Source organism: Galeopterus variegatus, unplaced genomic scaffold (assembly GCF_000696425.1).
Source record: "Galeopterus variegatus unplaced genomic scaffold, G_variegatus-3.0.2 Scaffold778, whole genome shotgun sequence".
Lineage (NCBI taxonomy): Eukaryota > Metazoa > Chordata > Mammalia > Dermoptera > Cynocephalidae > Galeopterus > Galeopterus variegatus.
In genome coordinates this window covers 491,223-504,404 of record NW_007726889.1, presented here as the reverse complement: position 1 = coordinate 504,404, position 13,182 = coordinate 491,223, and the positions used below count along the sequence as shown (strand labels likewise).

The window sequence follows — 13,182 nt, the reverse complement described above, 5'->3', positions numbered from 1 at the left end:
AAATCCCTGTACCAACCAGCTGCCAAAAAAAAAAAAAAATGCCTCTCAGTATCTCTCTCTCTCTCTCTCTATATATATATATATACACACACACATATCTCACATTATATTCTCATCCCACTTTCCCCCTTAGGTAACTATAGTTTTTGTTGCTATGTCAATAGCATATGTTCATATAAATTTGATTCTTTCAATGAATTTTAACCAGATCCTGAATTAACATTCCTGTAAAATATCAGGAAAGAATAAGTAAACAAAGAATATCTGCTTTGCTTTTCTTGTACCACAGATTATTTTAGGAATGGATGGAAATTTTGAAGGGTCCTCAGATAATTCTGGGTATTATCTCAAAAGTGTTCTTTGACCCATAAATATAATCATCCTTATGTTTCAAAGCATTAAACTAAATGCGTATGGAAAGCCACCTATAGTGAGGCAAAAAACTAAGTGGCAAAAAAATGGTAAAGCTAACACAGGTCTAGAGGTGTCTAAGAGTAGAAGAGGCGTGTATCCCTTCACTGCTGTCATCCTAACCAAGAGACTCACAGGGGAGAAAAGGAAGTACTAAGAAAATGTTTCCATCCCAAATTGCTACAGACTGACTCAGGTATCAAGTGAGCTGACACAAGCATAACTGGATGAATTCCTCCTGATCTTCTGAATCACTAATTTAGCAAGAGCGTGCGCCTTTTCCCCCGCACCCCGCTCAGTGAGAAAGACTATTTAGAGGGGACCCATCCTTACCTCAGACAGCAGGTGCTGAATCACAACTGCCAAAGCTTCAAATTTGGTATTACCACATGAAAGAAGCTGCTTGAGCTGCCGGATAAATCGACTTTGGTTTTCACATTTTGTTTTGTACTGTGCCAATTCAAGTGTCTTTTCAGAAGACAGCACATCTGGAGACGTCTGTGTCTGGATACATAAACTTCTAGGATTCTTCTGCCTGCCCTTTTCAACTGCAAAAAGAATAAACACAGGCACAAAGATAGGTGATGTTAGTTTTTACAGTCACCACCACATGGGTTCAAAAACAGCTAGACAAGCCACAGAAATGCATTTAAGTTATGTTTACATAAGGAACACATATGGATGGGAACTGGAAGTAGTCAGTGTTTGGAATTCATAAACACAATGGCTTTAGATCGTACTTTAAAAGATGTATATGGGGCAGGGAATTACATACATGAAACAAACAGATTCAACAACCCAGAAGTACAAAAATTGTGTGCAAAAAAATGTTGATTTCATAGTTTCTAATTTTCCAGTTAAATTGGTAGAGAAACCTGTGACTAGGACCCTGACTATTCTGATCACACATGCTAAAAGAAAAATGCTTGGACTTTAAATCCCTTTCCTTACACCATTCCATTTTCTATCAAACGCAGGCTTTGCTGGTTCCCCACCCCCAAGTACTAATAATGGTTTAAATATTTTTAAGAGCACATGCCAATACTCCAAGTCCACCTAAGATGCTGTGCTAAGTGATTCTTCACTTCCCACACCACAGTGCCCTGGGAATTACTTTATTTTAAATGAAACACTGTTCAGTTTGGGAACCATTCCAAATGTCTTAGTCACTTTAAATATGGAACAGAATTGGAATAAACAGGAAACAAACTGCTTAGCTTCTTGAAATAAACAAGCCAAAATGATCAAAACAAACCTAAATCTGAAAAAAGGACACAGGAAACAAACAAACAAAATCAACGTTTCCTTATTCTGACAGGCATCCACATTCTGTGGTTACAAACAAATCTGAGACAACTTCTTAAGCAGTTATTAATTTATTTTCTCTGCTTTTTCAGGGAGAGGCAAACCACTACAGTGATTGCTTGAAGGAAAATAAGAAACTTCGGGCTGGCCCGTGGCTCACTCGGTAGAGTGCGGTGCTAATAACACCAAGGCCCCGGGTTCGGATCCCACATAGGGATGGCTGGTTCGCTCACTGGCTGAGCGTGGTGCTGACAACACCAAGTCAAGGGTTAAGATCCCCTTACCGGTCATCTTTTAAGAAAAAAAAAAAAAAGAAAATAAGAAACTTCAGTATTCATGTTCCAAGAACCAATAGCAAAATACACTCCATATACTCCTTAAGTTAAAAACAGAAAAAAAGATTCTTATTTTTTATGGTTACATTATATGGTTAGGCAACCCATATTTATATCAATACTTGATAATTCTCAGTTCAAAATGATTAAAATATCCATAGTGTTTTAATAATACTTAAAGAGAGGGAAAATATTTATCCATTATTCTTCATTATTAGTAATTATTAATAGTTGCTTATCAATAGTTGCCTCTTCCATAGCAGATGGAGAAAATAACCAAGTTAATATGTCGTAATATCACAGTCCTAAAGGATGAACAAATTATTAGAGTTGCTTCCTATATTCATGATAAATAATCTAAATATTTGACAATCTGTCAAAATATCAGAGATTAGAATTCCTTTATTTTATGTCATTCCCTAAATGTTCTTAGGAATTATATCAGTCACATATGTACAATAATAACTACACGGTATCTTACTGTCCAGTGTCCTTTTCCCTCTCTTTTGATCCTCCTGGTAATCCAAGACAGGGAAGACGAGGCTCGTGGATGTGAAAGGGCTTCCCCAGGTGCAGACAGCTTCTATAGTGCCATGGTTTGAATGTCCCCTCCAAAACTCATGTTGAAATTTAGCTGCCATTACTGTGGTATTGAGAAGTGGGACCATTAAGCAGCAATTGAGCCATGAGGGCAGAGCACTCATGCAAGGATTAAAGTCATTATTGTGGAAATGGGTTTATCATCATGACAGCAGGTTGTTGTAAAAGTGAGTTCGGCCTTCTCTTGCCCTTCTGTCGTCCACCGTGGGACCATGCAGCAAGAAGGCCTTCATCAGATGTGGGCCCACTGACCTTGGACTTCCCATACTCCAGAACTGTGAGAAATAAATCTCTGTTCTTTATAAATTACCCAGTCTGTGGTAATATGTTACAGCAGCATAAAGCAAACTAAGACATATGGGATAGATCCGAAGTCAGAACCCAGGCCTCAGCTGTCAAGTCTCTGCTGTTCCTACGTATTTCAGAAAGTGGACTGCATGAGGATGTGTAATATATTACATAAATAAAAACAAATATTTATGTAATAAACTTAAAAAATGTTACTTTAATACACTCAAGCCCATTATCTGAGAACTCATTTCAATAAACCTACATATAGGTAAACATCGATGTGTCATATAATTTTATAAAAACAAACAGAACAAAAAGTATTTTAATTCTTAAACCATCTAGAATTTACTGCAATACATGTAGATATAAGTTCATTCACCTGACTGATTTCCCTGCTACATGTCCTACCAATATTTACTGAAAAACTCTTCATTTATGCATTCCTTTATCATTTCTTGCGTCCTTAATGTCTGATTCTTTCTAGCATTTCTATGCTAATCAACGTTATTATTTAATAAAATATCAAAGTTTTAAAACTGGTTATAATTATAAAATCTGAGATGTGAATATTTCATATTAATATTTTTAGGGAAAATATTAGGATTCTTGCTTTTTTGTTTATAAATGTATAAGAAAAATATCACAGAATATATATAAAACTAACAATGCTTCCCTTTTCAGAAAAGGGAATAGAAACCAGACAGATAAAGGTGTTCTAAAGCATTTTTTATACATTTTACCCATAGGAAATATATTACTTATTCAAAAATAAAATTGTTTTCTAAAGATGCTTAGAATGAATTTTGAGCTCTTAAATCTTAATACTTAGCCATCAAAAAAACAGCCTATCCAGAATTCTTCCATGGGGAATCTAGACAGGAAATCTAAATAACACAGGTTTTGTTAGTGACTACTCAGAACAGATTTACAAATAAGGAAGAAAAAATACACAGACATATTATTCTTCTAAGAGTACATGTCTTCAATATTTAACATAAGAGCAAATAAGCAAACGGACAGCCCTCTACCTGGAGCTGGAAAAGCGTGCTGTGACCTCAATCTTCCGTTCCATATACTGTGCTCCCTGAGGAAAAAATTGTACCACATGGCAGCCGATGACCCAGTTTGCACATCCTTCCCTCTCTCCCCACTCCTAGCTCAACTGAAGATCAGAGATGATGTAAAAATCTCCAGTGATGCTCAAAGCCCTAAGGCTCATAAGTAGGGTACTTTATAATACTGAAAAACCACAGGTTTCCCTTAAATCCTACGGGATTCATTATTTATATGAAATTAGCATAATATGAGCCATAATAACAGCCCTTACATCCTGTTTATCAGCATATTACTGTTTGTTAGTACAGCTGTATTTAAAAGTATAAAACATTTGTTTATTATAGCTATTAACAGGACATGTTCTGATTCCAATTTAATCAGAGACCTTAAATGTTAACTTCTACATAGATTCTGATTTCTCTCAACAAGATAATTACCACTATCACTTCTGATCCGACCTTAATGGGATTCATTCTAATGAAACTTCCATCAGGAAAACAAAAATCCTGAATCAAGATATTTGCTTACTTGAAAAACAGTTGGGGAATAGTTTGCTATCTTTGTTCGTTTTTCTCAGAAACTTCAATTTAGTAAAATTTAAAACTAGCTCAATGGACTTATTTATCATCTTCTTAAAAAAAAGTAGTTGGGTAAAGAGGAATTGGCCCTTTTTCCAGGTTCAAATCACACAGGCATATAGACCCCACCTCAAGACCAAAAACAATTTCTGAGAGAAAGACTTAACTATTAAGATACAGACTGATTACCATCACATCTCGGCGGCTGAGGACACATCCTCCCTGAAGCCAGGGGATGGAGTTTGGGTGTGTTGTCCCCTCCAAAACTCATGTAGAAATTTGATCCCCAATGTGGCAGTGTTGGAAACTGATTGAGTCCTGGGGGCAGATCCCTCTGCTCTCCCTGGGGGAGGGGGATTAATGAGTGAGTTCTCGCTCTATTAGTTCCCGGGAGAGCTTATTACTTAACAAGACCCTGGCACCTTCTCTCTCTCTGTCTTGCTTCCTTACTCGCCATGTGATCTGCTTGTACCCGCCAGCTGCTGCCACTTTCCGCCATGAGTAGAAGCAGCCTGAGGCCTGTGCCAGATGCAGCTGTCCCAGAATCGTAAGCCAAATAAACCTCTTTCCTTTATAAATTATCCACTCTCAGGTATTTCTGTTATAGCAACACAAAACAGACTAAAATACCAAGCAATATGTTTACTGAATCTGATGGTTTTCCAAATTATTAAAATCAACTCACAGATAAGACCTACTAAGAGAGTTTGCCTTGGGTTCCATAAAACACAAAACTAAACCCAGAAGTAACACTGCCTAGTTTTCTGTATACTCACTGACCTACTCACTCACCCACCAAGTATGTATTCACAGATAAGACCTACTAAGAGAGTTTGCCTTGGGTTCCATAAAACACAAAACTAAACCCAAAAGTAACACTGCCTAGTTTTCTGTATACTCACTGACCTACTCACTCACCCACCAAGTATGTACCAAAATCTATGTGATATGGATGAGTCTGGAGAAAATTACATTAAGCGAAAAAAGCCAGACGAGGAAACAGAAATACCGCATGTTCTCACTCATAACTGGGTACTAAGAAAGAAAAGACCTAAACAATTCCTTGAGCTTTCAGAATACTAGAGATGGGGGTGTGGGGGGAGGATGTTGTTTGGGGAGGGATAGGTTGGAAAGGGAATAAGGAAAAATCATGATTTGTAATAATAATATGCTTATAATAATACATAATATTTAAAAAAAATCTATATGATAGCACTGCTGTGGTGCAGGTGGACCTGCCCTGGTGCCTCAGAGGGCAGACAAGGCATCACAGAAGAGGGTGGTATTGCACAGGGTGCGTGAAGATACCGAGCAGCTCTGCTGACTCATGCTCCCCTAGCGTGATTACCTTCTTCCTGTTCAAATCTCAAATATCACCTTGCCAGGATAAAGGTGACTGCCACTAGGTGGTATGTACTTTCTAGCACACAGTGCATTGAAAACTAATGTTTGTGGGTTAATAAAATCTAGGTAATGAACTCAGGGGCTGGTGAAGGGTTTCGGAATCTCCACCAACAGCCTGGACAGAGAGCCAATTCCCTTCTTTCTGCCTTAATCGGAACCTACATACCTGAAGGCCCTAATATGGCATCTATACACAAGTTCTTCCAGTCAATATTTCCTCAGCATTTGATGATGGGTGTTTATCTTGGGATATATCACAAAAACAAAGCATTAAAATGGGAGTTATTGGGAAATATGTTGTCTAATAAGAGGGAATATCCAAATATGAAATGATCTCCCAGATGACTACTGCTCAGCGCATAAATGTCTGTGGGATGCCTTCCTAACAAATCCATCCTCGCTCTGGAGGAGCTTTTGCATAGCCAAGACAGAAATATGCCATCAACAATGGCAATATGGTCTGATAACTAGGTACTAGAACTGTGTGGTGAGAGGACAGGCAGGGCAACACCTGGATCTGGGCCAGTCCAGAGAGGGTTCCCAGAGGCAGGGTCTGGATGGACCTGTGCACACCTGGCAGCCAGAGAAGCAGAGTAAGGGCCTGTGGGCAGGTGAAGCCAGCAAACAAAGGTGTAGAGGTACACGGGCCTGACGCCCTATGTCATAACACAGCCAGCACTGGCGCAGTTCGAGCAAGATGCAGCCTGAAAACACAAGTGGGGCGAGAGCCTGGATGCCACCTACGGGTCGTCTCATAGGAGGTGGGGCTGGAGGCTGCCAGGGAGAGGGAGCAGGGCTGGGGACAGAGGGGGAGAGGGAGGCCCGGGGGACACGGCCTGGCCAGTGGCAGCAGGAAGAGGCCAGACAGGAGCACGGAGTGGCCAGGTGGATCAGGAGGCACCCAGGATAAGTCACAGGTGTCCCACTAGGAAATAACGTCAAGAGGAGTAGATGAGCACATGAGAGGAAGGGCGAGGGGTGGGATGTGCTGAGGAAGGTGTGTGACAGTCTCTAAGACCCTGCTCTTGATTCTCCATAGTCTCTTCCTAACTCACCTGCATTCCTCATTTCATCACCTGCCCTGTTATCTTCCCAAAGAGCAATCTGCTCTTTAGTTCCCATTGTCCTGAACTGCTGCCAACCCACACTAGTATTACCACGCACCCTTTCTACTTGTACCAATGGAACAGTGAGCCCACGGCAACCTGTACAACCTTACCAAAATATTTTTAAAATTATTATTCATGTCATCAATTACTAGTTTAAATTGCTATAAAGCTTTCTAGTGTTCCTTTCATTATTTGTTTACACTTAAAGAGTTAATAGATGTCATAATTTAAAACATGACGTTTTTCTATTTCTCGGAACATATGGCATTTACTTAATATAAAACATTTCAAGCTCAGCAAAGCAGTGTTTAGACTTAAAATTACCCACGCTAATTCTTTGCGGGGGGGAAGGGGAGGGGAGGACTTTGACACACTTTACATTTTAAATTTTATTTTAGTAGATTGGTAGAATTTGTTGCAATGGTTTGTATTATATATGAAAGGGTTTTACTTCTTTTCAATTTCACTTTAAAAGCAGATTAGAGAATAGAAGGCATATTTATATAAAAATTCTTATTTTGGGTTAATGATGCTAACAAAATTTTTCCTGAAAACATAGTCCAAACTTGATCTTAAATATGTTCTATGTAGCCTGAAGGAAAAAAGTCCATTTCCACCTAAAATAGACTACGAATTACACAGAATTAAAAAATATTCACTACACTCAGAAGTACTTTTAATAGGTCCCTCAATTATATGGCTTTCAAAATAAACTAAAAGTTCATCTTAATACCTTATCTTTATGGATTTGTTTTAGGCTTAAAAGACCACATCATAAAAATGGAACACAACAGAAAATTTGCAAGTAAAAGAATTTTAAGTTAACATTAAATATTCCAAAAATAATGGAATGAAAATATTTCATTTTGATCATGTAAAAAACAATTTCATTAAGAATATGAATTTTAAAAATCTGAATTTTTATTTTAACTTAAATTAGGAAACAAGTATCACGTGTTATGTTTGTTTGCTCTATACGTGAACAAACTGGATAGTTCTCTTCTCAGAACACAGCACAAGGAAAAGGATAAAATATATAACCACCAGGTTCTCACTGACGTTAGCAAGGTGCTGTTTCACAAGACAGCAGCCACCAATACTGGCTTTTTTCCCTTTACTATTGTACAAATTATTGTTTCTCTTCTTAAAATATTAAACACTAGCCTTCATGTGAACCTGTCTTTTGTTTTGGTCTTAATGAACATTTTGACTTGCCAATTGTATTAGGTCCCTAAAAAACTGCTTAGTATTACAAAGCCTGCTTATGCAAAGCAGTTTTTTAAATTTCAGTAATGACAACACGCACCAACAGGTGTCCTTTTTAACTTAACACATGGAAGAATATGATATCAAGAATAATAATCTATCACCACTAGGAACTGACTCCAAAACAAGAAAAGGTCTGCGAGGTCCTCCTCCTCACAGTCTCTACCTCCAGTGCACTTAGTATTTTATAATTTAAAATGTTATCTCTTCTGTGATTTTTACATCCTGCACTAAGCAGCTCAGGTGAGGTCACTGCTGTGCCAGTGAGGCCTTGCCCTGTGGCCCAGTGCTCCACAGATGGTGTCCCTAAACCTCACAGCCAAGTTGCAATCATAGTTTTTGTAACAGGGCCCACAGTAAAGCAGCCTGGTTGAATCCAGGCATGTGCAGACATACAGCCTGAGTGGGGAAAAAATTCCCAGAAATGAACCAAAGTGGGTAAAAATAAAATCTCATTATTGTGTATTAAAGACAATAGACTAAATTACAACAGAAACAAAAATTAAAATAGCCAATTAAAACATTCAGCCTTAGAAATATCTATAATACAAAAAAATAAATAAAAAGGTACCAGCATTCTCAAAATACTAAACAGGAAAGGAAAAGCAATTTAAGAGGGAGATACCTAGAATTCAGGTCACCAGGGACCAAGTGGAAAAAAGCAAGTCTCTCATCCAAAAGAAAGCTCTATTAGTCTTAATTTTCCCCGGAGCTATCTAATTGCTTCTGTTTATAAAAAGGACAATCATGTACTAAAATAACCCAAAGCATCACCAAAGACAAATATGGAAAAATGATATTCAATATTAGATACATTTGAAATCACACCTGTTATCTTTTTGCCTGAGAAAACTAGTAATGTATACTATTAAGAAAATATTTTTAGCTCCAAAACATGCTTTAGAATAAAAAAGTATATTTTATTTATAGAGTGATGCTCTATTAGCTAAAATTCAGTTAACCAGAATATTTCAATTGTTCTAATCCTTTAGTATATATAGCTTGCCACATTCCTCCAGTGTCTCCTTTATACTTCTCATTCTGAATCTAATTCCAAAGCATAATATACAGTTTAATTTCCATTTCTGTGTGAAAGTAGATAGTACATTAAAACATAATTTAGTTCAGGAATACTTTAGCTATCTGAAACCTGTCAGATTAAGACTTACTGGCTCTTCCAACATTCATCTTATAAAAACTTATCAAAATATTATCTATTATGAATAAAAAGTCATTTAACACTTGAACGCCTTCTTAAATAGAATGCTGTAACTATGAAAGGGCAGATGTCATAGCAAAGTTATAGCTGTAAGATTGCCACAGCTGTCACAGACCCATCTGTATCAATCAAAACGTTTTTAGCATGACGCCATTCATAACACCAGTTCTTAGTAAATGCCTATCAGTGTGGCAAGAGGCCAGCAAAATCTTCACGACTTCTTTCAAGGAAGCTGAAAAGAAGAACCTGGATTTACAGGAAGATAATGAAGGGGTGGTGGAAGTCTACAGCTCTCTTCTGTTATTCTTGAACTTGGTCCTTCTGATTTTCTTTGTATTCTACAAATGATTGAATCTCCTCTTTGTACGCACAAATTCTAATACTTTTTTTATATGGAAGCTGTCTATAATGGCTTCACTGACTTCTATATTTGTAGTGTGATAGGATAACACAAGAAACATTAAAGTTTATTTACTATCACCTTAACAACACATGAATAGGATACCCACCATAAATGCACTACTAATACAATATCAAATATATAAAAGCCACATCTGAAGCTGAGAACATTCTTTTTCAATGGATTATTTTATAACTGGAAATTAATTTAAAAGATAAAAAATGAAATAGTAAGACTTATGTCCAAACATCAAAACAAACTGAAAGTTTAATTGAAATGATTACAAATAGGTAATCATTACCAAAAAAAATAAGTCATATTACAAGAGAAAAAACCAGCAAGGTCTGTTGCAAGATTTGACTTGTTAAATAACAACTTCCTTCATTCATAAGCAGACAATATCAGCTTCTGAGATACAAGTGTTCTGCCTTCTCTGGGGCCGATACTGTGATATGGCTCTAACCTTTACCTCTTATACCTGCATGCAATACAGAGACTAGAGAAGTCAAACACTCAACTTCCCAGCCTCACTTGCAGGTAGAGGTAGCCATATGGCTGGGATTTAGCCAAAGAGATGTAAGCTTAAGTGACTGAGCACCTTCCCCTATTTCTTTTTCTTCCTGCCTAAAGAGCCATTGCGAGATTATGAGGCAACAGTCATGAGGAAAGGGCTAAGAAAATAGCAGAGACAATACAGAGACTAGAGAAGTCAAACACTCAACTTCCCAGCCTCACTTGCAGGTAGAGGTAGCAATATGGCTGGGATTTAGCCAAAGAGATGTAAGCTTAAGTGACTGAGCGCCTTCCCCTATTTCTTTTTCTTCCTGCCTAAAGAGCCATTGCGAGATTATGAGGCAACAGTCATGAGGAAAGGGCTAAGAAAATAGCAGAGACCTTGATCCTGAAATTGCTGAACCACTGAACATTATCACAGCTGTTTCTTCTTAGGGGAGACCAATAAGCTACTTCCTAGTTAAGCTGTCTGTTACTTGCAGCTAAAAGCAGTCCTACTTAGTCTCAAAAGTGAATACCAAATACAAGAACATAATCTGATAAATTTTATTCCAATTACACAAATGTATACACAACCTGCCTGACTCTTACTGAATACCTAGTCAAAACAGTTCTCTTTAGTGCTGCCTTAAGTAAATGAAAATATCTTGTTCTAATACTCCTGCCCTCCTGCAAAACATATATCCCTCCTTTTTGCTACAGTGATCACTTTTAATCTCACTAGTGCAACAAAAAGAATTCCATTTCTCAGTGCAATAAATTCCCTTCACTTGAGTCAAAGACAACATGAACTCTCCGAGGTTCAAATGGCATTTTTTATAATATTTAAAACAGGTATCTTCAGCTTCGTAGGAAAACTGAATTCTAAGTGGCAGAGAATATTTCTACTTAGAAAATTCTTCTCCCTTCACTGACTCATTACAAAATTGTAACTGATATATTGAAGTAAAATTCTGAAATAGATGGAGTTTAATACTTTGGCAAGACTGTTGCCGCACTTGGCAAGCCAGTAGAGTCAATTCTGAAGATTACAGAAGATTACTCCCTGATCCTGAGATTTTCACTCGTGCCCGTGCCCGACATCCTGCACCATCAACACAACTCCTGACAGAGGAAATGACATCCTGGATCCGGCAGCCACACCTTGTCAATGATGCCACCCAGTCACAATACACCTAAGTGCAGGCGCCCCGTGCACAGGCTCAATGAAAGGGCTTGCTCTGCCTGGGTCTCTGTAATCACCAGCCTCTCTCTCTCTCACCATATTCTGTGCTCAGAAATTTTTTGGTTTCAATTCTTTTTGTTTCCCTGAAGGACCCATTCTCTCCCTCACCTCCAGGCTTTCACATGCTGTTTTCTCTTTCTGGAACACTTTTTCTTTCTTGGCTAATTCCACATATCCTGAGGGCTCAAATTTAAATGGCACTTCTTCTGCAAGACCTGGATAAAGGCAGCTCCAGCTGCTAAGAGCTGCCTGAGAGCCTAGTCCACACCCTACGGTGATTACTTGATGTCCTGCGTCTGTCTCCTTCTATTAAACTGTGGGCTGTGTGAAGGCAGAGGCCATGCGGGACTTAGTCCTGGCTGTATTTCTACCACCTACCATCGTACCTGGCACACAGAACACATTGAATAGATATTTATTTACGGAATGAATTAATCCTGAAATGTGAAAGACAGTTTAGAAGCAGGGGAAAGGCTGGCAGCACAGACCAAATATAAAACCCTTCAGATGGTCCAAAGTATTAGCTTGGGTGATATGAAATTGTCAATATTTGGCCATTTTTTACTTGGAAGAAGAGCAATTTCAAATACTGCAACCTAACTAGGTTGTAGCGTGAACTAAGCCTGAACTAGGGAAGTGGCAGGGGGTAAAATCAAATAGAGATTTTAAAGGATGAAGTCCTAGATTCTTGCAATCAATTGGTTATGGATAAAAGAAGGTAAATAATGATTCAAAGGTGACTGAGGTTTGATGAACAGATAAGGGAGAAACATGGTGTCGTGAAGAGACATAGGTAAGTCAGGAGTATTATCCGAATTTGGGAGGTGAGGAGAAGGAGAAAATTAGTTCAGATAAGAAGGATTTCCAGGTGTAGCAATACATGAAGGATTTTGAAATCTACAGCCAGAAATTCACAGAATTTGAGGATGAGAGGACCGTGGAAATCATCTCATCTGATTCCCATATTTTGCAGCCCTGTGAGGTTGGAAGATCAAGGTCATTCACTTAGTTGCTAGCAGAGACAAGGCTATGACCCCAGGACTCAGAATCCAGGTCAATATCACTGCCACTAAGGCAACCCACAGTATGTCTTCTACTAAGTATACAAATGCAAGTTACTGTTGATAATCCATTTAGATAAGAACAGAGACAATGGCTTCAATATGCACTCTGTTGACGATTTTTCAGACCTTAAAATTTTGTAATTATGAATAAGCTCACAAAAGATTCTTACTGGGGATAAGCAGGATCGTATTCTTGACATAATTTTAAAATACTTCCCACACACAAAACTCTTTCTTCATCACCACTATTCCTTGGGTCTAATAGAATCACAGCAAAATTGATGGCTGGGAAAATCTGTAAGTCAAAAATTCTGAACAGAGGTCCTAGGTTCTAGTCCCACCTCTGCCACATACGGTGTGCTCTTGGGCAAGTACATTTACTTCTCTGGATCTCGGACCTCCTAGT

The 13,182-nt window shown here is 38.2% G+C and overlaps 1 protein-coding gene across 1 annotated transcript in view; it reads right to left on the bottom strand.

The window, feature by feature from the left end:
* The window catches only part of MTUS1 (microtubule associated tumor suppressor 1), a 90,195-nt gene that overhangs the window by 19,642 nt on the left and 57,371 nt on the right, over positions 1 to 13,182 (bottom strand). Inside the window, exon 6 of the mRNA XM_008572383.1 lies at positions 745 to 959. Within this exon, the coding sequence (XP_008570605.1) occupies positions 745 to 959 (215 nt within the window). The remainder of the gene's footprint in view (positions 1 to 744; positions 960 to 13,182) is intronic.